Source organism: Diplodia corticola (genome assembly GCF_001883845.1).
Source record: "Diplodia corticola strain CBS 112549 chromosome Unknown scaffold7, whole genome shotgun sequence".
Taxonomy (NCBI): domain Eukaryota; kingdom Fungi; phylum Ascomycota; class Dothideomycetes; order Botryosphaeriales; family Botryosphaeriaceae; genus Diplodia; species Diplodia corticola.
In genome coordinates this window covers 530,002-557,652 of record NW_017971486.1, presented here as the reverse complement: position 1 = coordinate 557,652, position 27,651 = coordinate 530,002, and the positions used below count along the sequence as shown (strand labels likewise).

Genomic DNA, 27,651 nt, shown 5'->3' with positions numbered 1-27,651 from the left:
TCTGTCCATGCTCGCACTGTCGCAGTACGCCTCCAAACCAAATGTTCCAGCCTCGTGCGTCAACCACGCTGACCGTCTCCGGCCCCTCGCAAAGGGCGCGGACTGCACTGCGTGTATCGCGTGGCCCCCGTGGCGATTGAGAGGGAGGCGGGTTCGCAAAGGTGGTTTGCCGCCGCCTCGTCCCCCGGAGCTGGCGCCGCGCTGACCATGCATGCACCTCCTCTAGCCTTGTGCGCGACCTGGAAAAGCGCTTGGAGCTCGCAGAGGCCGAGAATGCGAAGCTTCGCGTTTCGTACAACGCCCTCGCGTCTGGCGCAGCCAACCAGAGCGCTGCTGCTGACCCGGAACATGCGTCCACTCCTGCCGAGCGGGCTGCAAGCTCCAACGCGGTGCCACCATCTGTGGCCTCGCAGGCGGAAGCCTCTGCGACCTCGCCGCTGTCGGAGCAGGCCGCGCGCTCTGCGGGGCTGGGGCGAGTGAACGAAGAAGTTGGTAGCCCCGAAGAGGGCACCGAGATCGTCGAGGTCAACCCGCACACCAGGGACATCGAGTTCCATGGCCACACGTCCTCCGTCGCCTTCCTGGACCGCGTGCGGCAAGAGTACGGCTACAGCGAGAACGACTCGCAGGGCGACCTGCAGACGACATGTCAGAAGCCGTCGTTGGTCAGCACCTTTTACAACCACGCCTTTGGCACCCAGCGCACGGGCGACGCCAGCGGATGGAATGACGTGCTGGAAAATCAGTTCTTCTTTCCACAGTCCTACGTCTTCCTGGAGACTTATTTCAACAATCTCCATTATATCCATCCCTTCCTGGACAAGGAGAACTTTTACTCCAGGTGCGATGATCTCTGGCAGGGCCGCTTTCAGAACCAGTCCCGCAGCTTCATCGCCTTGTATTTCAGCCTGGTCTCGCTTGGCGCCCTTATCCGCACGTGGACGGAGGAGAGGCTTAACGGGATGGGGAGGTTCGAGTGGAGCCGCATGCTCTTTGAGAAGGCACAGCTCGCCTTGGGATTTCCAGGATCCGCAAATGACCTCGAGGCCGCTCAAGCTTACATCTTCATGGCCAAGGTCTGCCAAAACGAGCTGAATCCCAATCTCGCATACACCCTCCTCGGAATGGCTTCACGCACGCTTTTGTCAATTGGCGCAAACCGCAATGCCTCGATTGATAGCGGCAATTCGGCAAGACAGCCACAGGCGCTGGAAGCTTCGAGGACGTGGTGGGGGTTCTATACCTTGGAGATTGAACTCAGCTTCGCTCTTGGTCGGCCTGACAGCCTGGGCATGGACGACTACCACAACCGCCCTCTTCCCCCGATAGCTGGGACCGACGTCGACATCATTCCTGGAATGATTGGCCTGGCGCGCATCATGCGCGCCATCTCAGTCAAGGTCTACCTTCACCGATTGTCATTGGCACAGAAGCTCCAAGGAGCGATGAACATCGAGATGGAGATGGATGCGTGGGTGGCTCGACTGCCAGAGGCAATAAGACCGCAGTTCACGAGCGATGTCGGCAGGCACAGTCGGTTGGGAGATCCGCCTTGGGCGTATTACCAAAGGCTCGTGCTTCAGATTAGTGAGTAAAGGGAGAGGGAAGCTTCTTTGCTTATTTCTAACCTTTGCAGGATATTATAACGTCAAGATGCTTCTCTTGAGACCGTTCATCGTGCATGCATCAAAGTATGACGAGCGAGAACCGAGTCTGGAAGACGCCGTCAACAAATGTACAGACGCGGCTGCGAGGACAATAGATCTCTGTTACGAGACGTACAGAGTCCACATTTTCTTTCATACCTGGTGGGTGCAGGAAGCTTTCTATCCAGACCTCGTACGATCGCGTTTACTGACGCCCGAAGGTGGTACAACATCACCTACCTCACCTTCGCCGCCTCCATCATCCTCTACCGTGCCGTCCAAAGCATCCAGGAGCCCGACCGACAGCACGACTACATCCGCCTGATCGAGCAGACGCTCAGCATGCTCGACCTCATGCGCGAATCCGTCGTTGCGTGCAAGACAGCCAAGGTCCTCCGCCAGATGCTCGCCATCCTGCGTCAACGCTCCGGTCGCTCCTCGTCCACGCTTGGGGACGACGGCGTGCATTCTGCTGCCAGATCAAAGCAGCCCGCGCCCCAGCAGGGGGTCCAAGCGGAGTCTGTCGTGATCGACGAGGGTTTCGAGGTCCCCCAGATGGGCTTGGAGTCGCTCGACGGGTGCTTGTGGGATTGGAGCTTTGATTTCAGGGACGTATGGGAGAGCCACGGGGGCGGGCCTCATGGACTGAGTTAATATGTATGCTTTTGATATTGTGGGGTTTAATCTTTTTTTGAAAAGAAGAAGAGGTGTTGAAAGGAGATGAAATTGAAAAGGAATAATGGAAGGAGATGCTAGAAGGGGAGGGTGACGTCAAAGTCCGTTTCGTCCGACCTCACTCAATCAGTCTTCTCCTCCCCTTCTTTTTTGGGGTTTTTTTTTGCAGTCGCCGCCACATCTGCCTGCCTGCCTGCCTGCCTGCCGTTCACCATTCTCTTCATTCGCTCCGACCCGACCGCCTTCTCCCACCGAAAAGAAAAAGGCAAAAAAAAGCAAAGGCAAAGGTATCCCGTCCCATCCCGTCCCATCCCGTCCCATCCCGTCCCATCCCCGTCCCGTCATCTTCATCCTCATCATCATTACCATCATACGATCACGACCACGATCGTCACCACCACCCCAACATACCAAATCACCTCCTTCCCCTCCCCCCCACCCCCACAGCACCACTCCCACCCCCACCACCACCTCCAACAACACCCCCACCACCCATCCTCCCCTCCAACCAATCAAACCCCCCCCTCTGCCTCCCCCACGTCTCGGACCCCTTCTCCATCCCCCCCGCAAACGTGTGCCCCTCCCCCCGCACCTCGATCCACTCGCAACCCCGCACGCCCGCCTCGAGCAACCGCCCGTACAGCTCGCGCGACAGCTCGATGGGGACCGACTCGTCGGCGGTGCCGTGCACGACGCAGGTGGGCGGGAAGGCAGGGGTGATGTTGGCGGCGGCGTCGATGGCGGACAGCGGGCCGAAGGGGTAGCAGACGCGGAGGAGGGTGCCGCGGGCGATGTGGGTGAGGGCGAAGGAGGGGCGGGGGGGGAGGGTCTGGGTTTGGGTGGGGGTTTGGGGTTCTTTTTTGGTGGAGGAGGGGGTGGTGGTGCCGTTGGTGGTGCCGTTGGTGGTGGATGATGATGGAGGAGGGGGAGAGGTGCTGTTGGTGGAGGAGGAGGTGGTGGTGGTGGAGCCGGTGGAGGCGATGGAGGAGGAGGATGATGGCGTGGCGGGGGTTGTTGGGGTTGTTGTTGTTGTTGTTAGAGCGGATGCTGCTGGGGCGGGTGCTTGGCCTTCGAGCGAGACGCCGCCGCGGATGGGCACGGGCGATTCGTCGTAGACTTGGTTGATGTAGTCCGGGTCCGTGTTGGGCGGGAGCTTGGCCGTGCGCAGCGGCGTCGACCAGAAGGGGTGCGTGAAGTGCGTCGCGCCGTAGAAGTCGAGGATGGCGAGGGGTGGGCGGGGGACGGAGTAGCCCTGCGGGGAAAGGCCGGGTCAGTGTGAGGACCGATTGGGGGGCCAGCAGCAGAAAGGAAGTAGAGAGAATTAATCAAAGCTGTGTCTCACCAGGGCAAGAGCTATGGCACCGCCGGACGAGGTGCCAAAGGCGACGACGCGGTCTTTGTCGACGGCAAAAGCAGCCGTCGAAGGATTGCGGGCCAGCTCAGCATCGAGGCCGCCGTTGTACACCCAGGCAAGGGCGTCACGGCAGTCGGTAATGGGGCCCTCGAGGATGTCGACTTGCGGACAGAGGCGGTGCTCGAGCGAGAGGGTGATCCAGCCACGGTCGAGGCAGTCTTGGATCTGGTCCTTGTTGACCATGTCCGAATGGCCGAGTATGAAGGCGCCGCCGTGGATGGCGAGGACTGTGGGGTAGGTAGGTTAGCGTATTCGGGCCTTTTTCATCTTCCGCATTAGGAAGGAGGTAGGTGTCGGGAATCCCGGACGTACCGACGGGGCATTGCGTCTTGTCTGTGGGCGGCGAGGCGGTGGGCGGGAGATAGACGTCGGCGTAGATGACGCAGTCGTCGACGACCTTGTAGGCGCAGCGCAGGTGGGGAGTGGGCATTTTGGCGGGCGAGAAGATGTGGCGGATCTTGTGGCGGAAGGACTTCATTGGGCAGGTGGACGGGGTCGGTGGAGATATAAAGGGCCAGGGTGGGCGGTAGAGGGTTGGCAGGTCGTCTGAACAAGCACTGGGAAGAGCGGTTGCGAGCGGCGGGTGATTGGCGGATGCGGAGCTCGGGGCTTGCGGCTGGGGTTGGGGACGAGTCCGGCGCGATCTGGAGCGGGTCAACGGGCACGGCGGCGAGCAAGGACGGCGTGTTTGTGTCCAAGGGCTCGGAGGTTTTCCGGTGGGCCCTGAGACAGAGAGACTCGCAGCTCGGGATTGCCGGGCTGGGTGGGTTCAGGATGGTTCAGCAGCAAGGACGCCACGTGAGCGGCGTGGCAGGAAGCGCTCCCAGCGTGTCACCCCATCCCTGCTACCACGCGATCAATCGCCTGATAGCTGCAGCTCAGACGTCGCACAGCATGCATTCCCACGTTGTCGATTCCCGGAGAAAAACAACTGAACACGAGGCTTCCACGGTGCCGGGAGACAGCCCAGGGGAGTTCCGAGTCTGGACCCCTCACCCGACACGTTGCAGAGCCAACTTGACGCCGTGCCCATCTCAACGGGCAGCATGTGTCAGGCTGTGGCCGTGGTGGTCACACACAACATGATTCCGTTCCTGCCTTTTCCGCCGAAAACAGTCGCCAAGGTTCCCTCGCGAGCAAAGAACAATGACTTCTACGTCCTTCTCGCTTTCACTGCGTCATGTCTGTCATCACAACCACTCCACCTTCAAATCTTCTTTCACTCTCGGTTTGCCGCAGCTGATAGTGCGCACTATTACCGATTTGGAAAATGTTGGAATTGGGTGGGAGAAAGGCGCTGTCGTGGAACCGTGGTCAGTATCTGTATTTTCCCAGCCGCAACTTGAGCCTCTCCAGGTTGTGCCGGGGCTAAAGCTCGGAAGATTGCTCAATGCGACGCGGGGTGCGGGTCTCCGGCAAAGCCAGCACAGCCTCACTGGATGCTCATGCCTTTTCCGCTCTAGCCAGCCCTGCTCGTTCTTGTTCCCTTCTGGGCCTAGAGCTTTCCGAGAGCCCTCGCTCTTAGTCAACGCTCCACGAAGATATCTTTGTAACCCTTTGGCTCTGAACCCCTCCAAAATCAAAGCCGGAAGACTGCTTCACTGATGCATCCTGCCAGCAAAGAGTACGGCCCAGAGGTCCAAAAGGTCCCTGCCACGACTCCACTGGACCATGTTCTGTACCTGTTGAAACGCGACGGGGGGGTGTTCATCAAGGGACTGATTCCAACCGAGGACGTCGACAAGGCGTACGATGAAGTGCGCGAAACCCTCGACAACGACGTTGAGTGGGATGGCAATTTCTTCCCCAGTACGCCCTCCATGATTTTGCACGTGCATGACTTGGCTCATCAAATTCAGAGGAGACACAGCGAGCCTCTGCGCTCATCATGAGAAGCCCGACATACGTGAAGACGCAGTTGATGAACCCGCTGTATCAGCAGGTAATCCGTCACTTTCTCACCACTCGAAGCTGGTTCTGGTGGGGAGATGAGAGGAAGGAGTCAGTGTCGAAGCCACAGGTGCACTCCTGCGTTGCCATGCGCATCGGGCCTGGAGCGACGGCGCAACCTTTGCACAGAGACGACTACATCAGCCACAACATGCACGACGAAGTCGACGCATGGGACGATGAGAGGGACAAGCATCGAGAATCTGCCGTCGGCATGTTTGTTGCCGGATCCAGAGTCACGAAAGAGAACGGAGGGACGGCCTTCATTCCACGCAGCCACTTGTGGTAAGCCATTGCACCATGGTGATTGTGACCAAGGTTTGACCCGCTTCCAGGGGCAACGACCGCAAAACGCCGCCACGGGTCGACCAATGCATCTTTGCGGACATGGAGAAAGGGGACGCTTTCATCATGCTCGCCTCGGCTTTCCACGGCGGCGGAAACAACACGACAAAAGACGAGAAGCGGCTCGTGTTTTCAACCTTCTCTGTTCGAGGCTACCTTCGTCAAGAAGAGAATCAGTTCCTGGCTGTTTCTCAGGAAGCGGCGAGGAGGTACGACCGGTCTGTGCAGGACTTCATGGGCTATTCCATGAGTGAACCTGCAGGCGGGTGGGTTGAGCAGATGGATCCTATATATGCCTTGAGGCCGGAGCTGAAGGAAGGTGAGCGGCCCAAAGACTATTGAGTGGCCGCAATCCCACTCGTCGCTGTGCCAAGCGTCGTTTCGACCAAGACGTGCAAAATACCACACAAGTGCATTGAATACCAGCCATGAAATAGACGCCCGGTGGAGGCCGACATTGCTCCTCAATTTCGCCGAGGACACGCTCCGGTTTCGCCGATCGTTGGCGCAACCTGGCGCCGCAGCTTGTGCCAGAATAAGCCCCGCATCTCTCACCGCGCTAAAAGCTACGTCCTGCCTGTCTGCCATCGCCGCTCATCTCCAGACCCTGTGTCCAAGTCCAACCCGGCGTTGCGCAGTCTATAAAAAGTAGAGTCTCGCACACCTCATCTATTCCCATCCATTTCGACGTCGGGAAATCATGTCCAAAAGATTGACTGCTACTCGTCTAGGTCAGTACGGTCCGTAAGCCCAAAAGATCCTCTGCCTGAATCTCAATAGACCCTGCCTGTGGAACATGTCGGAAGAAATGCCGTAAATGTGATCGGACGAGACCAGTCTGCAAGCGATGTACCCTCAAAGGCCTGCACTGCGAGGGCTATCCACCCCGGTTTCAGTTCTTGGAGTACGGGGGAGGAGCTTTGCCCAGCACGGCTAGTGGGCCTCGTGCCCAACCCGACTTGTTGACCCAGCAGACACCCAGCCAGAACAGGAAAGAGAGCGCGCAGCACTTGAGCATACAAGACCGCTTGGGCTCCGTGACACTGGGGGACTTGCCCGACTGTCCGCTCATCACCCCCGAATCGTCCCTGTCGCCCAAAAGTGAGACGCCCTTTGAGCGCGCGAGCCTCGTCGACGACGTCCTAAGCACCAGCCATGCGCAGAGGCTGCTGGTTCACTGTACGTCACAGCTGTCCAGGGGCATCGGGCCCAGCTAACCTCTCGCAGTCGACACGGTGCTGTGCGACAAGCTGGCAATCGCCACGACGGGAACACTCAACCCGTTTCGCGCATATGTGCTCCCTCTCTCGTACCAGCACACGGGCACCCTACATGCCTTGCTTGGACTGACGGCCTATCATCTCGAATCGTCAGGCGTAGACACGACCAAAGCAAACAGCACGGCCGCACTTCAACACAAACTGTCGGCCATCCAGTCTCTCAGCGGGCTGCTCCTGAAGGAAGAGATATCGGGATTGTCAGAAAGGGAAGAAGAAGTCGCCCTCGTCATGGTGTTGCTGCTGGTGCTCCAGGACGTGTGCGAGTCGGGCATATCCACCCACGGAGCCCACATCACCGGCGTGACCTTCCTCTGCCGGCGCATCGTCGAGCGCCCCGCCGAATCGCGGTCACCGTTCAAGATGTTCACCATCTCCTGCCTCGCCTGGTTGGACGCCCTGCGAGGCTTCAGCGGGCCCGAGAAGATGGCCTATTCCGACGAAGTGCGCAGATGCATCCTCGATGCCCGCGGCGGGAGCCTGGAAACCCTGGTCGGCTGTCCCGCCGAGATATTCTTCGAGATCGGCAAGGTCCTCACCGTCGGCAAAGAGCACGTCAACGGGACCGTGTCGATGGAGGACTTCCGGCCGGTCCTGGACGCTTCCGAAGCTTACCTCCGAAGCTGGGATCCGGATCGAGCCAGCTTCCCCACGCCAGCGCCCGAGTGGAAGCTGCTCGCAGACGCGTACCGCCATGCCAGCATCCTCCGCGTGCTGCGCTTCCCCGAGCCGTTGGCGTCGTATCCAGCCGACGAGCCCGTCATCAGAGAATCGGTGGCGGCAATCCTGGATGTGGCTGCGAAGATGGCCATGGACTCGCCCTTCTACAAGCGGCTCCTCTTCCCGCTGTTCCTGGCGGGCGCCGAGACCAGCTCGCCGCATCAGTACCACTACGTGCAGCTGTGCATCGGCGAGATCAAGAAAGCAACGGGCTTCCAGCATCAAGCCATGACGGACCTTTTGAAGAAGGTGTGGGAGGTCAGGCAAGAGAGCCCGCAAAGGCGCAGGAACGTGTCGTGGACGGAATGGGTAAGGCTTCATGCTCTGTTGCGCAGATGGTGCTTTTCTGACCTTTTCCACTTCAGACCTGTTCCTCGGCGCTGAAAGTCCAGCACGCATTTCTGTTCTTCTGACCAGTCGCATCCATCTGGTCCACTCGAGACCCAGCCTCGGCCGTGTATTACGTGCGACAGAATCGGAGGCACCTGAAAGGCCCCGCAAGCCAGCCATTGGCGGCAGGTCGGGCCGGGTCAGCGCCAAGGCAGGTGGGGGTGCGCGATTGGAAGTATTTCCAGTTTGGGTCTAGCCCGCCTTCTGGATCCCCCCCCCGAGACAACAGCTCCGGACAAACATCACACCAATGGGGGGAAAGTGCTGCACAATTTGTTAGACTATCGGGGCGCCCTCTCAGGTATCCCCCCAAAACCGCGGAGCTTCGGCGCAGTGTGAAAAAGAGTCCACCGCATAACAAACACTCTCATAACAACCCCCCAGCCCGGTGGTCGTCGAGGATGGGTGTTGGAAGGGAGGGTGACGGAGAAGGCGACGTCGGTGCCGAAGCCGTGGAGGGGGGTGGGGGCGGCTTGGGATCTCCGATTTGGGAGAATGCTGGGTATGACAGAATTGCTACATTTTGAGCACTTGAGTACTATTTCGTTGATGGTATCCTGGCCTTGCTCGAGGCAAACCCGAAGAAGATGGTTTGATCCGTCTGCTCGCTGAGCGTATCCATTGCGCGTTTCATTCCTCTCAGGGCCGCATGGCGGCCAATGACGGCCAAGTTCACTGGCCGATGGAATCGTCAAGAGTTCGTCAATGTAGTCAAAGTCAATGCAAGCTCGATGTCAAGTTCTGATCTATCCTCTCCGCAAACAATCCGCTGGCTCCCGGTTGAATGAAAATTTATTCAGAGCGACATCGGGCACGGATTCCCTACCATCACTGCGTTAAGCTCCTACAAACAACTTACACTTTGGGGAGCAATCAATTCGCCGTCAGCTCTGCATCGTCTGTTTTGCCTGAAAAATCCAAAGCCCTTGCCAGCCGACTTCATTTCAATCAGGCGCATGCAACACAGGACGAACAGACCGATCGAGGCACATGGAGGGCTTTTATAAGAAAAGGACACTTTTGTTGTCATTGCTATTCGATACATGGGGGAAACAAAGTACATTCAAGTGCGACGATAGTCCTCAACCGTGATTATTACATAAAAAGAAAACCAGGACATGTGCGGACGACACGATACAAGTCTGTATTATGCGGAGAAAGCGAAAAACCAGGAACATAGGAAAATAGTACAGAACCGCATGAGGTGACCGGCATCGAAGCGGTCCTCTTCATAGAGTCGGATAGAGCGAGTGATGGAGAGAGCAAAGGAGAGAAACGCCAGTCGCGTGTGTGTGTGTTGTTGTGTACAGCTTCGCTCCCTCATCACTCTTATGATGACGTCGACGCCCAAGTGTCGGGACCGCACGACGGCGGGCGGAACATGCCCCACGTGTCTGTATACACGCGTCCATCGGGCTCCGTCGTCTTCAGCTGCCAGCTGAGAGCGCCGGTGCCGTCGGCAAAGATCATGCGGAACGGCACGTAGGTGCCCGCGGTCAAGGATACGGTGTAGCTGCCTGGTGAAGAATTTAGGCCCGCCCTGGCGTCGGCGTTGGCCGCGGTCCATGCCGTTACGGCATGCTGGCCCACCCATAGATAGCCGACGTCGTCTGGATTCGCCACGGTGAAAGTGTACGAGCCAGTCGTGTTGGGCAGGAAGTAGCCTCGGTAGATGAAGGCCGTGTGCGCGATGTTCTTGTTTGTGAAGCCATATATGTTCGCATTTGAGGACTGGGAGGTATCGATACCAATGTTGATCTCGTCCGTGTAGCCCGAGAAGTTGATGACGCTGTACGGCGAGGCTTGCGGATTGTTGTACACGTCCGGGTTGAAGCTGGAATAGTATGGATCAGTGGTGGTTGAGCCGCCCGAAGCCGGGTTCGGCCGGTTGACAAACTGCAGGCCTGGCGACGCCGAGCACGAGGCTGGGACCACGACGTCGACGGTGCCGGTGCCGGTGATGGATGTTCCGGCGGGTGCGTAGGTACGTGTCGTTATCACGCCGGTGCCGCTCGTGACCGTGCGGGTTGTGAAGCTGACCGAGTTGTAGCACGGCGTGAGCACGACTTGGTGACAGCCTGACGGAATGCTGCCCACAAGGTAAAGGACGTTGGAACAGAGGGCTGCCAGGTATTGGCCGTTGTCAGTGTTGGTGACGTGCAGGGTCTGATCATCCCAGAAGGTTGTGTCGATGTCGACGTTGCCGGTGGCGGTCGAAGTATCGAAGAGGAAGGGCGCGTCCGAAGACCCTGAGCGTTGGCAGGAGCCGAGCGGGATAGACGAGCCAGCGCCGCTCTGGCAAGTGAGCTTCTGGGTGGAGGGTTCAATGTAGAAGAGCGAGGCGTCCGGGTAGGACTGTGTGAGACCGCAACCGTGGGCCGAAGTCGTCCCACTGTAGACAGAGCTTTGCAAGTTCAGGTAGCCGTAGAAGTTGCTGCTGAAATCCGTCACGGAGATTTTGAAGGGAGCATTGGTAGGCTTGACAACGACTGCCACGTTGCTGCTTGTGCCACCGACAGTGGTGGGTTGCACTGTTGTGAGGGACACACTGCCCGATGTTCTCGTAATGGTCAGCGCCGCCGAGGGAACCACAACGACAGCGTAGGTTCCGCTGGGCAGAGTGCCGGCCGGATCGGTTGCAATCGTCGTGGTGCGTGCAACGTTGCCGCTCGTGACAGTGATGGTGGGATAGCCTGGGAGGTTCACGACGACGTAGGTGGCCGGGGGAAGCGTGCCCGACGGATCCGTGTACAGAGTCGAGGTGTAGGCAACTGAGCCACCATAGTTCGTGATTGTCGGGTAGGCCGGAACGTTGACGACGACATAAGTGCCGGGCCCCGCGTTGCCGGGGGGGTCGGTGTAGAGGGTGCTGGTGTAGGCGGTGTTACCCGAAGTTTGTGTCAAGGTCGAGTATGCTTGGGTCGGCACGTGCACGACGACGTAAGTGCCCGGACCCTGGCCGGCGCCTGGAGGATCCGTGTAGATGGTGGTTGTGAAAGCCGAGGAGCCCGAAGTCACAGAGACGGTGGCGTAGGTGACGGATGGGACGTTGACCACGACATAGGTGCCAGCACCGAGAGTGCCAGGAGGATCCGTGTACAATGTGGTCGTATATCCGACGGCACCCGACGTTTGCGTGTACCGCGGACGATTGGCGGCAAGGTCAGAGACGGGGAGGGCAAGGTCGGAGAAGGGGTTAGAAATAAGACTGCCAGTAGGTCGGTTGACGAGGACGTAGGTCGACACGGCCGACGTGGTCCCTCCAATGCCGAGAAAGCCAGGGATGGTGGTGAAGGAGGTGACGGTGCTTGTGTATGCAGACGCACCGCTTGTTTGGTAGCGCGTGTTCAGACCCGAAGTTCCAGAGCAGACGAGACCGCTGCCTTGGATACATGACAAGAGACTGTTGCCGCTCAACAAGTTGTTCGCGAAACAGCTCACGGAGCTCAACAGCCCGTTCGTGCCAAGCGCTGCCTGACAGGCTGCCAGTGAGAGGACGTCGGGAATGCCGGACCCGCTGAGACTAGTGCAGGCGGCGGGCAGCGAGTTCGAGCAGCCACGGCAAGTTCCAAGGTTGCCCCAAAGGCAGGCCCGGAAATCCTGGGCGGAGAAGGAGCTCAACAGGTTGCTCAAGAAGCAAGTCGGTGCAACTGTGGATCCAAGAACCCCCAAAGAACTCTTGCACAAGGCTATGTCTGCCGCAGAGATGACACTGCTGATGAGGTCCGTCGACGTGCCGAAGTTGCAAGCACTCGGCAGAGCCGTGACGCAAGTCGTCGCCGTCGCAGTCCCGCAAACCGTCGTCGACGTCGCCGTGACAATGGCTGTTGGCGTTTCACCCGCCGTGTCGCAGACGGCCACCTCGTTTTGCAAACAATCATGGACCGAGTCACCGCCTTTGGTGAGCAGATCCGACACGAAGCATGAGACCGAGGTTCCAGTGTTCGACACACCGACTGCCGCCTTGCACGCTGCCAGCGCAGCGCTTCCCGCCAGGCTGCTACCTGAAATGCCTTGGAGAGCCGAGCAAGCCGGCGGGAACTGAGGAGAGCAGTTGTCGCACGTCGGCAAGTGGTTGTACAAACACGATACGAAATCGTTGTTGTTGCCCAAAACCGACGACACTGCATTCGAGACGAAGCACGCGGCAGCGTCCACGGCACCAAAGCTTCCGAGAGCAGTCTGGCACGCACTGTGGTCGATGAGTCCGATAATGTTGGAGAAGATGCTGGTCGAAGACGAGGGTGTACATTCGTCCGGAAGTGAATCGAAACAGTTCGGCGTGCTGGGGTCGGCGGCCGTGGGCAAGCAAGCGCCAGCCGATCTGCTGGATGATGCGCGGAGAGTGGGCACGTTGACCACCACGTAAGTACCCGGCCCTGCATTACCAGGGGGATCCGTGTAGAGGGTGCTGGTGTAGCCAACACCCCCGGAGGTCTGGGTATATCCCGGGTACGAGGCATGCGTTGGCACGTTCACGACAACATAAGTGCCGGCGTCCAAGCTGCCCGGAGGATTCGTGTAAAGCGTGCTGGTATACGCAACCGCTCCGCCAGTCTGAACATACGTAGTGTACGTCCGCGTTGGCACGTTGACTACCACGAAAGTGCCTAGCCCTGCACTGCCAGGAGGGTCGGTGTAGAGGATGGTCGTGTAGGCTGCGTCACCCGAAGTCTGCGTAAACGTCGAGAACGCTTGCGTCGGCACGTTCACCAAAACTTGTGTGACCGTGTTGCCGTCGGTCCAAGTCGTAGTTCGGCTTGTAGTGAATGCAGAGGATCCAGAAGTCCGTGTGCTTGTATAGACACGGTTAGCGCCAAGGGTGGGAATGTTGACAACGACTGCAGTAGCCGGGCTGCCGTTGATTACCGTCGGTACCGTCGACGTGTATGCCGATGGCCCGGACGTCTGTGTAATGGTAAGTATTTGGCCGGCGGATGTGGGAACGTTGCCAGCGAGTGCGGTGGGCGGGTTTCCGTTGATGATCGCTTGTGTCGGCACGTTCACCAAAACTTGCGTGACCGTGTTGCCATCGGTCCAAGTCGTAGTTCGGCTTGTAGTGAATGCAGAGGATCCAGAAGTCCGTGTAGTTGTATAGACACGGCTAGCGCCAAGGGTGGGAATGTTGACAACGACTGCAGTAGCCGGGCTGCCGTTGACCACCGTCGGCACCGTTGTTGTAAACGCCGAAGACCCAGCCGTCTGTGTAATTGTGAAGACCTGACCAGCCGGCGCAGTGGTGGGAAGGTTGATCACGACTGCAGTAGCCGGGCTGCCGTTGACAATCGTTGGAACCGTTGTTGTGAAGGCCAAAGACCCGGCCGTCTGTGTGACTGTGAAGACCTGACCAGCCGGTGCAGTGCTGGGAAGGTTGACGAGGACTTGTTCAATCGGAGTTCCTGCAACGGAAGTTGCAATGGTTGTCGTGAACGCCACAGAGCCAGAGTACTGCGTAGTAGTGACGACCTGAGTCTGAATAGGGGCAAGCCTGGTCATGCCTCCTCCTGTGATGAGTGCGCCGCGAGTAGGGACGTAGACGATGACTTGCGTGAATGGAACGCCGTTGTTGAGGTTCGGGTCGGATGCTAGGCCCGTGGTAACATAGCTTGTGGAGCCTGCCGTGATTGTAGTCGTGACAGGACCAAACTGTGTCGGGCCGGGGACGTTGATGATGACCTCGCTGAACGGCTGACCCCCGTTGATTGCAGGGTCCGACGTCAGCGTCGTAGATGTGAAAGCGATACTGCCCGAGGTTTGAAGCGTAGTGACAGGTCCGAACGGCGTTGGCACGTTCACAAGAACCTCGGTATAAGGCTGACCGCCGTTAACGACACCAGCAGGGTCCGAGGTGACCAAGGTTGTTGTAAACGCCGAGACTCCAGAAGTCTGCGTCACAGTGGTGGGGCCGAACGGAGTAGGCACGTTAACGAGAACTTGGGTATATGGCTGGCCACCGTTGACGATGCCGAATGGATCCGAGGTAACAACTCTAGTCGTGAATGCCGACAGCCCAGACGTTTGTGTGACGGTTGTCGGGCCAAATGGAGTTGGCAAATTAACTAGGACCTCGGTGTACGGCCGCCCGCCATTAACAAGGCCGGCAGGGTCGGAGGTGACGACGGTTGTAGTGAACGCCGAGATTCCAGAAGTCTGTGTGACTGTGGTGGGGCCAAACGGAGTGGGCACGTTGATGACGACCGCAGTGTAGGGCTGACCTCCATTGATGCTGCCGAGCGGATCACGGGTGACAACGGCTGTGGTAAACGCCGAAGAACCAGAAGTCTGTGTAACGGTGGTTGGGCCAAACGGAACAGGCACATTGACGAGAACTGCCGTGTAAGGCTGGCCTCCGTTGACACTGCCAGCAGGATCCCGAGTGACAACTGTGGACGTGAAGAGCGCGAAGCCTGAAGTCTGCGTGGTGGTGATTGTGCCGAACGGAGTTGGGACATTCACCAATACCTCCGTGTAAGGCCGCCCGCCGTTGATGATTCCTGCAGGATCTGACGTAACAATCGTCGACGTGTAGGGTAGGAAGCCGGACGTTTGTGTTGTCGTGACCGAACCGAAAGGCGTGGGAACGTTGACAACGATCTGAGTGTAGGGTTGGCCACCATTGACCAAGCCTGCAGGATCAGATGTAACAAGCGTCGACGTGAAGGGCGAGGGACCAGACGTTCGTGTGGTTGTAGTTGGACCGACAGGTGTAGGAACGTTAACCACAACTTGGGTGTAGGGTCTACCGCCATTGATCGAGCTTGCGGGGTCAGACGTAACGATTGTCGACGTAAACGCTTGCGGACCCGATGTCTGTGTTGTCGTAGTTGGACCGAACGGCGTGGGAATGTTGACAACCACCCGAGTGTAGGGTCGACCACCGTTGAGTAAGCCTGCGGGATCGGACGTTACAGCCGTCGAGGTGAACGGCACGAAACCGGATGTTTGGGTCGTAGTCACTGGGCCGAACGGGGTTGGGACGTTTACGAGGACTTCAGTAAAAGGCTGTCCTCCGTTGATGGCAGGGTTGGCAGTGACGAAAGACGTGGTGAATGCCACCGCACCAGACGTTTGCGTCGAAGTGAAACCGAAGGGTGTTGGCACATTCACGAGAATTTCGGTAAACGGCAGTCCTCCATTGACCGCAGTGTTGGAAGTGACGAACGACGTAGTGAAACCCACGGAGCCTGACGTTTGTGTAGCAGTGAATCCGAAGGGAATAGGCACGTTGACAAGAACTTGGATATAGGCTTGTCCGCCATTTACAGAGGGGTTGGAAGTAGCAAAAGAGGTCGTGAATGGCACGGTGCCAGAAGTCTGTGTGGTTGTGGCAGTGTACGACGTCGGAATATTGACCAAAACCTCCGTGTATGGTTGCCCACCGTTGACGGCCGGGTTCTGGGTGGCGAAGGTCGAAGTAAACGGCGCGAGGCCTGAGGTCTGCGTGGTTGTGGCAATGTACGGCGTCGGAATATTGACCAAAACCTCCGTGTATGGTTGCCCACCGTTGATGGCCGGGTTCTGGGTGACAAAGGTCGAGGTAAAGGGCGCGAGGCCTGAGGTCTGCGTGGTTGTGAGGATGAACGGCGTAGGAACATTGACTAAAACCTCGGTGAATAGCTGCCCGCCATTGATGGCTGGATCCGAAGTTACGACGGTTGCTGTAAAGGCTGAGGTCCCAGACGTTTGAGTGCTTGTGACTGGACCAAAAGGCGCGGGAACGTTCACTAAGACCCCTGTGTATGGCAGGCCCCCATTCACCGCTGGATTCCGAGTGACGAAGGTAGAAGTAAATGGAGTCAAACCAGAGGTTTGCGTCGAAGTAATTGGTCCAAAGGGAGAAGGCACGTTTACAAGAACCTGCGTGTATGAAAGACCGCCATTGACCGACGGGTTCTGCGTGACGAAGGTGGTGGTGAATGGAGCAAGGCCCGAGGTCTGCGTAGAAGTGACAGGTCCGAATGGAATGGGCACGTTGACCAAAACCTCTGTGAATGGAAGGCCGCCGTTGACAGCAGGATCCTGGGAAACCAGAGTGGTCGTAAAAGGCACGTATCCGGATGTTTGCGTGGTAGTGAGAGGGCCAAGCGGCGTGGGTACGTTAATCAAAACCTCAGTGTACGGAAGTCCGCCATTGGAAGATGGGTTCGTCGTAACGAAGGTAGTCGTGAATGCCACGTTTCCAGATGTCTGCGTCGTCGTGACAGGGCCAACCGGCGTGGGCACCTGAACAACCACCTGCGTGAATGGCAGGCCATTGTTGATACCAGGGTTTGACGTCACCACCGTCGTCGTGAACGCGGGAAGGTTGCCTGACGTGATAGTCGTGGTGATTGGGGCAAACGGCGTAGGAACCTGGACAACCACCTGAGTATATGGCAGGCCGTTGTTGATGCTTGGGTTCGATGTGGCTACAGTCGTCGTGAAAACTGGAAGGCTGCCTGACGTGACGATAGTGGTGACAGGACCGAAAGAAGATGCACTGGCCGGCTGGAAGATCACAATTGCACTGTACGGAGGCGGCACAGAAGCGCCCGGAGCGGTGGCTGTGGGCGTAAACTGTCCGGTTGAGGTGATCGGAATGGACGCAGTTCCTGGCAAAATCACGGTTGGAAGACTGGCAGGTGAGGTAGAGGCCGGCTGGAAGACCACGATTGCACTGTACGGAGGCGGTACAGGAGCACCGGGGGCAGTGGCAGTGGGCGTGAACAGCCCAGTTGACGTGATCGGGATCGATGCAGTGCCGGGCAAAGTCACAATTGGAAGCGAAGAGACCGGTTGGAAAACCACGACCGCACTGTACGGAGGCGGTACAGGAGCACCGGGAGCAGTGGCAGTGGGCGTGAACAGCCCAGTTGACGTGATCGGGATCGATGCAGTGCCGGGCAAAGTCACAATTGGAAGTGAAGAGACCGGTTGGAAGACCACGATTGCACTGTACGGTGGTGACGCAGGAGAGCCGGGGGCGGCAGTGGGAGTAAACAGTCCAGTAGATGTGGTTGCAATTGACGCAGTGCCTGGCAGAGTTACCGTTGGAAGGCTGGCAGGTGAAGTGCCCGGCTGGTAGATAACGACTGCGCTGTACGGGGACGGCTGAGGTCCGCCAGGAGCGCCAGACGGCGTGATCAGACCAGTTGAGGTGATGGGCACGGATGCAGAGCCTGGCAATGTGACCGTCGGAAGGCCGGAGGACGGGACAGTGATGGGCTGGTAAACCACGACCGCACTGTAAGGCGAAGGCGCAGGTGCACCTGAAGCAGCAGGAGGCGTAAACAGACCGGTGGAAGTGATCGGAACAGACCCAGAAACCGGCAATGTTACAGTCGGGAGGCTGGCAGGCGAAGTGGTTGGTTGGTACACCACGATTGCGCTGTAAGGTGGAGGCGGAGGGAATCCAGAGGGCTGGATGACAGTCGTGGCGGTCACAGGGACAGATGCCGTGCCTGGTAAAGTAACAGTTGGAAGGCTGCTGGAAGGCGAAGCAGTAGCTGGCTGGTAAACGACGACCGCACTGTAAGGCGAGGGCGGCGGGGAGCCAGGTGCTCCAGAGGGCTGGAAAAGAGTCGTGGCCGTGACAGGGACAGATCCTGTGCCTGGCTGAGTGATTGTTGGGAGGGGTCCAGACGCAGGCGCAGAAGTAGGCACGAATACCACAACTTGGCTGTATGCACTTTGGGTCAATCCAGGCGCAGTCTGAGAGGCAGGTACAAGGGTCGTTGTTGTGTAAGGAACGCTCCCGGAAGTCAAGGTAACGGTAGAAAGGCTAGCAGGCAGTGGCCCTGCGAGGTTGGAAGGTAGGCGGGACGGAATGACCAGGCCCGGAACGTAGACTTCGACTGCGGCGGTGACTGTTCCACCGATAGACGTAGAAACCGTCCTGGTGAAAGGCGTATTGCCGCTGGTGTATGTAAACGTTGGGACACTGGCCGGAGCCGGGCCAGAGGACGCACCCGCGCCGGACGTTGGCTGGAATACCACAACCTGAGTAAACAGAGCACCGGGAAGGCCGGGGAGTCCAGTGGTGCCGATAATAGTGGTCGTAAATGGCACGCTGCCGCTTGTAGTAGTAACAGTAGGGATGCTAGCGGGCATACCAGAGGTCGGCTGGAATACCACAACCTGAGTGAACGGAGCACCGGGAAGGCCGGGGAGTCTAGTGGTGCCGACAATGGTGGTCGTAAATGGCACGCTGCCGCTGGTAGAAGTAACAGTAGGGATGCTAGCGGGCATACCAGAGGTCGGCTGGAAAACTACGATTTGAGTGAATGGTATTCCAAGAGCGCCGCCAGGAAGCGAAACTGTGCCAACAACGGTGCTCGTGAATGGTACGCTGCCGCTCGTAGAGGTAATGGTGGGGATGCTGACCGCAGGAGGGCTTGGAAGACCAGACGCCGGCTGGAAAACGACGACCTGAGTGAAGGGAGTAGGGAACCCGTTAAGGCCCAAAATGCTTCCAACGGCCGTTGTAGTAAAAGCAACGCTACCGCTCGTGGAAGTGATGGTTGGGATGCTGGCCGTAGGCAAGCTTGGTACGGCCGAGGTCGGCTGGAAGACAACAACTTGAGTATAAGGGGTTACAGCGCCATTTGGACCCGTGTAACTTGCAAGGGCCGTAGTCGTGAAAAGAACGCTACCACTCGTCGAAGTCGTCGTCGGCAGACTAGCAGGAGAGCTCGGTGCAGCGGGAGTCGGCTGGACGACAACAATCTGGGTGAATGGCGTAGGAATTCCGTTAGGGCCCAAAGAGCTTCCAAGGGCAGTTGTGGTGAAGGGAACACTGCCGCTCGTAGACGTGATCGTCGGCAGGGCAGCGGGCGTCGGCTGAACAACGACAACCTGGTTGAAAGGCGTGGGGATCCCGTTAGGGCCGACAGTGCTCCCGAGGACCGTTGTAGTGAAGAGGACACTACCGCTCGTAGACGTGATCGTCGGCAGTGCAGCGGGAGTCGGCTGGACGACAACAATTAGGGTGAATGGCGTAGGAATCCCGTTAGGGCCCAAAGAGCTTCCAAGGGCAGTTGTGGTGAAGGGAATGCTACCACTGGTGGAGGTGACCGTTGGCAAGCTTGCAGTACCAGACGTCGGTTGGAACACGACCACTTGAGTGAAAGGTACAGGAATCCCGTTAGGGCCCAAAGAGCTTCCAAGGGTAGTTGTAGTGAAGGGAACGCTGCCACTTGTAGAAGTGATGGTTGGCAAGCTTGCAGGGCCAGACGTCGGTTGGAACACGACCACTTGAGTGAATGGTACAGGAACCCCATTAGGACCCACAGTGCTAGTGATCGCCGTTGTAGTGAAGGGAACGCTGCCACTGGTGGAGGTAACCGTTGGCAAGCTTGCAGGGCCGGACGTCGGTTGGAACACGACCACTTGGGTGAAAGATACAGGAACCCCATTAGGACCCACATTGCCAGCGATGGTCGTTGTAGTGAAGGGAACGCTGCCACTTGTAGAAGTGATGGTTGGTAGGCTGACAGGCCCGGAGGTCGGGACGAATACAACAGCTTGTGTATAAGGCGTAGGAATTCCGTTTGGACCCACAGAGCTTCCTACGGCAGTTGTAGTAAAGAGCACGCTTCCACTCGTGGAAGTGACCGTCGGCGAACTAGCAAGGCCAGACGTCGGTTGGAAAACGACAACTTGCGAGTACACCGACGGAGGGCTTCCAGGAATGGACGCTGGGAGAGTTGCGCCAACCGTTGTAGTAAAAAGCACGCTGCCACTCGTGGAGGTCACGGTTGGCAGACTTGCCAGACCGGATGTCGGAACAACCACAACAACTTGTGAGAGTACAGCAGAAGGAGCGCCGGGAACGGCGGGCGGGATAGTGACAGCCGTTGTCGTGGTGAAGAGCACACTGCCGCTCGTAGAGGTAACGGTTGGCAGACTAGCCGGGCCAGATGTCGGAACAACCACAACAACTTGTGTGAGTACAGAAAAGGGACTGGGGAAGAGGCCTGGAACGGTCACAGCAGAGGTTGTAGTGTAGAGAACGCTGCCGCTTGTAGCAGTGACAGTTGGAAGGCTCGCGGGCGCAGTCGGCACGTAGACAATGACCGCGGTAAACGGCAAGCCTGTGGCGGAGCCAACTGAGTTCGTGGCGAATACGGGGCCAGTGGCTGTGGAGCTGATGCTGCCAAAGGTCGAGGTAATCGTTGGCAGGTTGCTCACGGGGGCTGAGCTCGGTGCGCCTGCGGAAGTGGGTACAACAACAATGACCGCGCTAGTTTGCATCCCCGGGTTGCCTTGCGCGTCAGTTAGAGTAACTAGCCCCGTTGTGGTGTAGGGCACGCTGCCCGAGGTAGTGGTGATCGTTGGAAGAATGTTCATGGGGGCTGAACTCGGTGCACCGGCAGACGTGGGAACGACAATTATGACCCCACTAGTCGGCGCACCAGGGCTTCCCAACGCGTTAGTGGGCGTAAAGAGACCAGCCGTAGTATATGCAACGCTGCCTGAAGTCATCGTGATTGTCGGAAGGCTGTTCGCAGTCGGAACGACAACGATAACCCCGCTAATCGGCACACCTGGGTTGCCAAACGCGTCAGTGCGTGTAAACAGTCCAGTAGCGGTGTATGCAACGTTGCCCGAAGTCGTGGTAATAGTGGGAAGCGCTCCGGGCGCAGCTGCTGAACTGGGTACGACAACGATGACGGCGGTGGATGGAGCGCCTGCTGGGGATCCTGCGGCGTTCGTGGGTGTAAAGAGTCCAGTCGTGGTGTAAGCAACATTGCCCGAAGTCGTGGTAACGGTGGGAAGTACTCCTGGCGCAGCTGCTGAACTGGGAACGACAATAACGACCGCGGTGGATGGAACCCCGGCCGGAGATCCTGCAGCGTTGGTGGGCGTAAAGACAGCAGTGGTGGTGTAGGCAACATTGCCCGACGTTGTGGTGATGGTCGATAGAGCCCCTGGCACGGCAGCTGAAGTGGGAACAACAACAATGACAGCGCTGGACGGTGCACCCACTACGTTTCCTGACGCGTCGGTCGAAGTAAAAAGGCCGGTGGTGGTGTAAAGAGCACTCCCCGAAGATGTTGTGATAGTTGAAAGGGCCTGCGAGACTACAGGAGCCAGGGCGGAAGGCAGGCGGGACGGGATGATTACACCACCTCTTGTGCCCGGGTTAAACACTATGACTGCACTGCCCGAAAACGACGTGCCATCACCGGCGACGAATTGGGTCACGGCCGTAGCTGTGTACGCCGTGGACCCTGCATAAGTCGTGGTGATAGTTGGTAGAGCTGTAGCACCCGTGAGGGGGTTGAAAACGACTACTGCGGAACCAGAGTACGGAATACCGCCACTGCCGACGAACTGGGTCACAGCAGTTGTTGTATATAGCACATATCCTGCGTAAGTAGTTGTGATGGTTGGCAGACTTACAGCACCTGTGATGGGGTTGAACACGACAACCGCGGAACCGGTCGTGGGGAGTCCGTTGCCGCCTGTAAACTGGGTGACGGCCGTCGTCGTATATGGAATAGATCCTGCGTAGGTAGTCGTGATGGTAGGCAGACTTGCAGCACCTATGATGGGGTTGAACACGACAACCGCGGAACCGGCGGTGAGGAGGCCGTTGCTACCTGTGAACTGGGTGACAGCCGTCGTCGTATATGGCACAGACCCTGCATAGCTGGTCGTGATCGTCGGTAAGCTCGTGACACCGGCGGTTGGAGTGGCAGGGTTGAACACAATTGCGGCGGTGCCGGTGGTTGGGAGCCCGTTGCTACCGATGAATTGAGTCACAGCTGTCGTCGTGTACGGCACAGATCCTGCATAGTTGGTCGTAATTGTCGGCAAGCCTGTAGCACTAGGTGCTAATGTGGCAGGGTTGAACACAACCACGGCAGTTCCCGTGGTGGGAAGGCCATTCCTGTCAGTGAACTGGGTCGCAGCCGTTGTTGTGTACGGCACAGATCCTAGATAGGTCGTAGTGATCGTGGGTAAGCCTACAGCACCAGGAACCGAAGTGGCAGGGTTAAGCACAATCACAGCAGAACCGGTAGTCGGAAGACCATTGTTGCCCACGAATTGGGTCAACGCTGTCGTCGTATATTGTACAGCGCCCGAAGCTCCTGAATAAGTCGTGGTGATCGTCGGCAAGCTCGCAGCACCAGGGATCGGAGTGGCAGGGTTAAATACAACCGCCGCGGACCCGGAGGTCGGGACGCCGTTGCTACCAATAAAGTTCGTGACCACCGTGGTCGTGAACGGAACGGAGCCGGACCAAGTCGCCATGATTGTGGGTATTACCATAAGGGTGCGAGGGCGGCCAATGAGTACAACGGTACCCGACGTGGGAACGCCGTTTGCGCCGACGAAGGTGGTCACAGCCGTAGTTGTAAAAGGAACTGAGCCGGTGTAGTCGGTGACGATTGTAGGCAGAGCCAAGGCGGTACGAGGAGTGGCAATGATCACAGCGGTGCCCGACGTGGGAAGGCCGTTTGAACCGACAAAATTGGTCACAGCTGTAGTGGTGTAAGGGACCAAGCCGAGGTAATCAGTCGTAATCGTAGGCAGAGCCAAAGCTGTACGAGGGGTAACAATGATCACAGCGGATCCAGATGAGGGAAGGCCATTTGAACCAATGAAGTTGGTCACAGCGGTAGTTGTATACGCGACTGAGCCGGGGTAGTCGGTGGTGACTGTGGGCAATAATGCGCCACCACCAGGCGCGAGTGCGGTGATAGGGTTGACAACGATGACCGCAGGCCCAGATGAGGGCAAACCATTCGCACTTCCGAGGCTCGTAACTGCCGTAGTAGTGTACGGAGTCGAGCCAGGGTAGTTGGTGGTGATAGTGGGCAAGACCGCGCTGCCAGACGTTTGGACTGCCGGGCTATAAACAACGACCGCAGTACCAGACGTGGGCAACCCGTTGGCACCCACGAAGTTCGTAACTGCCGTCGTGGTAAATGCACTTGAGCCAGGGTAGGTGGTAGTAATTGTAGGCAGCGATACGCCGCCCGACGTTGCCGTGGCGGGATCGTAAACAATAACCGCGGAACCAGATGTGGGCAATCCGTTCGCACCCACGAAGTTTGTAAGTGCCGTCGTGGTAAATGCACTTGAGCCCGGGTAGGTGGTAGTGATTGTAGGCAAGGGTATGCCGCCCGACGTCGCTGTAGCGGGATCGTAAATAATCACCGCGGAACCAGACGTGGGTAACCCATTCGCACCCGTGAAGGTCGTGATTGCCGTAGAGGTAAGCGTGATTGAGCCAGAATAACTAGTGGTGATCGTAGGCAAGGATAGGCCTCCGGAAATCGCGAGCGCGGGACTAAAGACAATGACCGCAGAACCAGATGTAGCAAGACCATTGGGACCCACGAAATTCGTAATTGCCGTGGTAGTAAGTGCAACCGAGCCTGGGTAGTTGGTAGTGATCGTCGGCAAGGGTGCACCGCTTCCAAGAGCAGCGGTTGCAGGGTTAAAGATAACGACCGCGGAGCCTGATGTGGGCAGCCCGTTAGTTCCCACAAAGTTCGTGAAAGCAGTGGTGGTATACGCGGACGAGCCGGGATAGGTGGTAGTAATCGTCGGCAAAGCTAAGCCTGAAGCTGCGGTTGGAGGATTGAAGACAACGACGGCGGAGCCCGATGTGGGTAGCCCGTTAGTTCCCACAAAGCTCGTGAAAGCAGTAGTGGTGTACGCGGAAGAGCCGGGATAGGTCGTAGTGATTGTAGGTAAAACCAAGCCTGAAGCCGCGGTTGCTGGATTGAAGATAACAATAGCGGTACCAGGTGTGGGCAAACCATTTGTCCCCATAAAGCTTGTGAGTGCGGTGGTAGTAATTGGAACAGACCCCAGGTAAGTTGTAGTGACAGTTGGCAAACCAGTAACGCCCGTATTTGACAATGGCCCGGACTGGCCACTAAGCCCTAAAAAAGAAATCGAGCTTGATGGAGCGACGGCGGATGCAAGTCCGGTAGCTGGGAAACCACTAGGCCCTGAAAAAGAAGGCGAGCCGGAAGAAGCACCGGGAACGCCATTGCCGGGTGGAAGTTGACCGGGGCCAGATGGGCCAGGCAAGGCACCGCTGCCAGATGGAAGAGCGCCGGAGCCGGAAGCACCCGGGATGCTAGAGCCAGATGGAAGGCCACCGGGGCCAGAAGGCGCACCAGGCAATTGTAGGTTGGTATCGGGGACGTTCACGAGGATTTGCGTTATGCCTTGTGTGGCACCTGGAGGAGTAGTTATGAAGGTGCTGGTGAACGGGATTGAACCGGAGGTTTGTGTGAATAAGAGGGCACCGCTGGGAAAGGAGGCGGATGAACCAGCTGGTTGCGGGCCTGATGGAAGACCACCGGGACCAGACGGAACGCCACCAGGCGGAAGAGCCTCTGTGCCAGCTGGGAGGGCGCCTGGACCAGATGGAAGACCGGATGGAAGCCCGGAAGACCCATTCGGAATGTCACCTGGACCAGTTGCAGTACCACCTGGGCCCGATGGAAGACCACCTGGGCCCGATGGAAGGCCAGACGGGAGAGCACCTGAAACAGAAGGGAAAGCCCCAGGACCAGACGGAAGACCGCCTGAGCCGGATGGAAGACCTTCTGAGCCAGATGGGAATGCACCTGGACCCGAAGGCAGACCACCTGGACCAGAAGGAAGACCACCTGGACCCGACGGACCAGAAAGAAGACCTGAGCCAGACGGGAAAGCTGCCGAACCAGTTGGAAGACCATCCGGTCCGGATGGAAGACCGCTGGCTCCGGAGGGAAGAGCCCCCGGACCAGAAGGAGCACCAGGCAATAGTAGATTAGTGGCAGGTACATTAACGAGCACTCCCGTGAAACCTTGAGTACCACCTGCAGGTGTCGTGATGATATTGGTGATGAACGGAAGCGAACCCGAGGATTGGGTGAGTGTGAAGGCACCACTAACGACACCCGACGGCAAATTAGAATCAGACGGGAAACCGGGGCCTAGAGGGAAGCCGCCGGGGCCCAGAGGAAGGCCAGAACCGGACGGGAAACCAGACGGGATGCCGGACGGGATGCCGGACGGGATGCCGGACCCTGATGGGGCGCCAGCTGCAGAGAGTAAATTGGTCACAGGCACATTGACGAGGACTCCTGTAAAGCCCTGGGTACCACCAGGAGGCGTCGTAACGATATTCGTAACGAATGGTAGCGAACCAGCGCTTTGAGTGAGGGTGAACGCACCGCTGATAACGCCAGATGGCAGGTTGGAATCAGACGGGAAACCGGGGCCCAGAGGGAGGCCACCGGGGCCTGTAGGGATGCCAGAGCCGGACGGGACACCAGACGGGATACCGGGCCCTGATGGGACGCCAGGTGCAGAGAGTAGATTGGTTGCGGGCACATTAACGAGGACTCCGGTAAGGCCCTGGGTCCCACCAGGAGGAGTCGTGACGATATTCGTGACGAAAGGCAGCGAACCGGCATTTTGAGTGAGGGTGAACGCACCGCTGATAACGCCAGATGGCAGGTTGGAATCAGACGGGAAACCGGGGCCCAGGGGAAGACCACCGGGGCCTGTAGGTAGGCCAGAGCCGGCCGGAACCCCCGGACCTGAAGGAAGGCCAGAGCCAGCCGGAACACCTGAACCCGAAGGAAGGCCAGAGCCGGCCGGAGCACCCGGACCTGAAGGGAAGCCAGAGCCGGCTGGAACACCGGAACCTGAAGGAAGGCCAGAGCCAGCCGGAACACCTGAACCCGAAGGAAGGCCAGAGACAGCCGGCACACCGGGACCTGAAGCGAGGCCAGAGTCGGACGGAACACCCGGACCAGAAGGAAGGCCAGAGCCAGCCGGCAAACCTGGACCTGTAGGGAGGCCAGAGCCGGCCGGAGCACCGGGGCCTGTAGGGAGACCAGAGCCGACTGGAACACCCGAGGCAGGAGGGAGGCCAGAGCCGGCCGGAACACCGGGGCCTGAGGGGACTCCAGGCGCCGAAAGCAGATCTGTCGCAGGTAAATTGACGAGCACCCCCGTAAGACCCGAAACACTGCCTAGAGGAGTCGTCACAATGTTGGTGATAAATGGAAGTGAGCCGGAGTTCTGGGTGAGTGTAAAAGCACCACTAACAACTCCAGACGGTAGTTGAGAACCGGGCGGGAGACCGGGGCCGGAGGGAGCGCCAGGCGCAGAAAGTAGATCTGTCGCGGGTACGTTCACGAGCACCCCCGTGAGACCTGAGGAGCCGCCTGGAGGAGTCGTCACAATATTGGTCATAAATGGAACTGAGCCGGAGTTCTGGGTGAGTGTAAAAGCACCACTAACAACGCCGGACGGCAGTTGAGAACCAGGCGGGAGACCGGGGCCGGAGAGAACGCCAGGCGCAGAAAGCAGATCAGTTGCGGGTAGATTTACGAGCACTCCTGTAAGACCTGAAGTTCCGCCTGGAGGAGTCGTCACAATGTTAGTAATGAACGGGGCTGAGCCGGAATTCTGGGTGAGTGTGAAAGCACCGCTGAAGACGCCGGAAGGCAAACCAGAACCAGAAGGCAAACTAGGACTGGACGGGATACCAGGTAACGAGGGGGCACCAGGCGCAGAAAGCAGATCGGTCGCAGGTAGATTGACGAGCACCCCTGTGAGACCTGAAGTGCCACCTGGAGGAGTCGTTACGATGTTGGTGATGAACGGGGCTGAGCCGGAATTCTGCGTGAGCGTGAAAGCACCGCTGAAGACGCCGGAAGGCAGACCAGAACCAGAAGGCAAACCAGGACCGGACGGGATACCAGACACCGAGGGGGCACCAGACGCAGAGGGTAGATTCGTCGGCACATTGACAAGGACTCCCGTAAGACCTTGAGTGCCACCTGGAAGAGTTGTCACAATGTTGGTGATAAACGGTATCGAACCGGAGGTCTGGGTCAGTGTGAAGGCACCGCTTGGAATGACGCCTGATGGTAGGCTAAACCCAGATGGGGCACCAGGTACTGAAGGGAGGCCAGTTCCGAGAGAGAGCCCAGAAATGGACAGACCACTAGGCACTGAAGCACCAGGCAGAGAAGGAAGACCAGAAGCACCAACACTGCTCACAGATGCACCGCCGGGAAGGCCGGGAATAGAAGGACCGAGAGACGCACCAAGGCCAGTGGGAAGGCTGACTGAGGGGATGGGCACGGATGCGGACACCCCCGCGCTTCCTGCGGCAGATACCCCTACGCTCCCCGAGGCGGACGCTGCAATGGGCACAGAGGCAGATGAAGACAAGGCACCCGCGAGCCTGCTGTCCGGAAGACCGATGATAGCTCCCCTACTG

The 27,651-nt window shown here is 58.3% G+C and overlaps 4 protein-coding genes across 4 annotated transcripts; 2 read left to right on the top strand and 2 right to left on the bottom strand.

The window, feature by feature from the left end:
• Positions 1-7: 7 nt before the first annotated feature.
• BKCO1_7000174 (c6 transcription factor) lies at positions 8-2,300 on the top strand (the record flags this gene model as incomplete). Its single annotated transcript, XM_020278623.1, has 4 exons — positions 8-54; positions 227-1,587; positions 1,637-1,808; positions 1,868-2,300. The coding sequence occupies 4 exons, from the start codon at positions 8-10 to the stop codon at positions 2,298-2,300; spliced, it is 2,013 nt and encodes a 670-aa protein (XP_020133540.1).
• A 436-nt stretch (positions 2,301-2,736) lies between these two features.
• On the bottom strand, positions 2,737-4,213 carry BKCO1_7000173 (myb dna-binding domain protein; the record flags this gene model as incomplete). Its single annotated transcript, XM_020278622.1, has 3 exons — positions 2,737-3,573; positions 3,664-3,962; positions 4,048-4,213. The coding sequence occupies 3 exons, from the start codon at positions 4,211-4,213 to the stop codon at positions 2,737-2,739; spliced, it is 1,302 nt and encodes a 433-aa protein (XP_020133679.1).
• A 668-nt stretch (positions 4,214-4,881) lies between these two features.
• Positions 4,882-8,440, top strand: BKCO1_7000172 (phytanoyl-dioxygenase family protein; the record flags this gene model as incomplete). The annotated part of the gene is made up of 7 exons (XM_020278621.1): positions 4,882-5,048; positions 5,354-5,544; positions 5,595-5,970; positions 6,021-6,349; positions 6,868-7,209; positions 7,258-8,336; positions 8,393-8,440. The coding sequence occupies 7 exons, from the start codon at positions 4,882-4,884 to the stop codon at positions 8,438-8,440; spliced, it is 2,532 nt and encodes an 843-aa protein (XP_020133678.1).
• Positions 8,441-9,746: 1,306 nt separating this feature from the next.
• Positions 9,747-27,172, bottom strand: BKCO1_7000171 (ca2+-modulated nonselective cation channel polycystin protein; the record flags this gene model as incomplete). Its single annotated transcript, XM_020278620.1, has 3 exons — positions 9,747-19,963; positions 20,021-27,044; positions 27,107-27,172. 3 exons carry the CDS (start codon positions 27,170-27,172, stop codon positions 9,747-9,749), a joined length of 17,307 nt encoding a protein of 5,768 aa, XP_020133637.1.
• Positions 27,173-27,651: the final 479 nt, after the last annotated feature.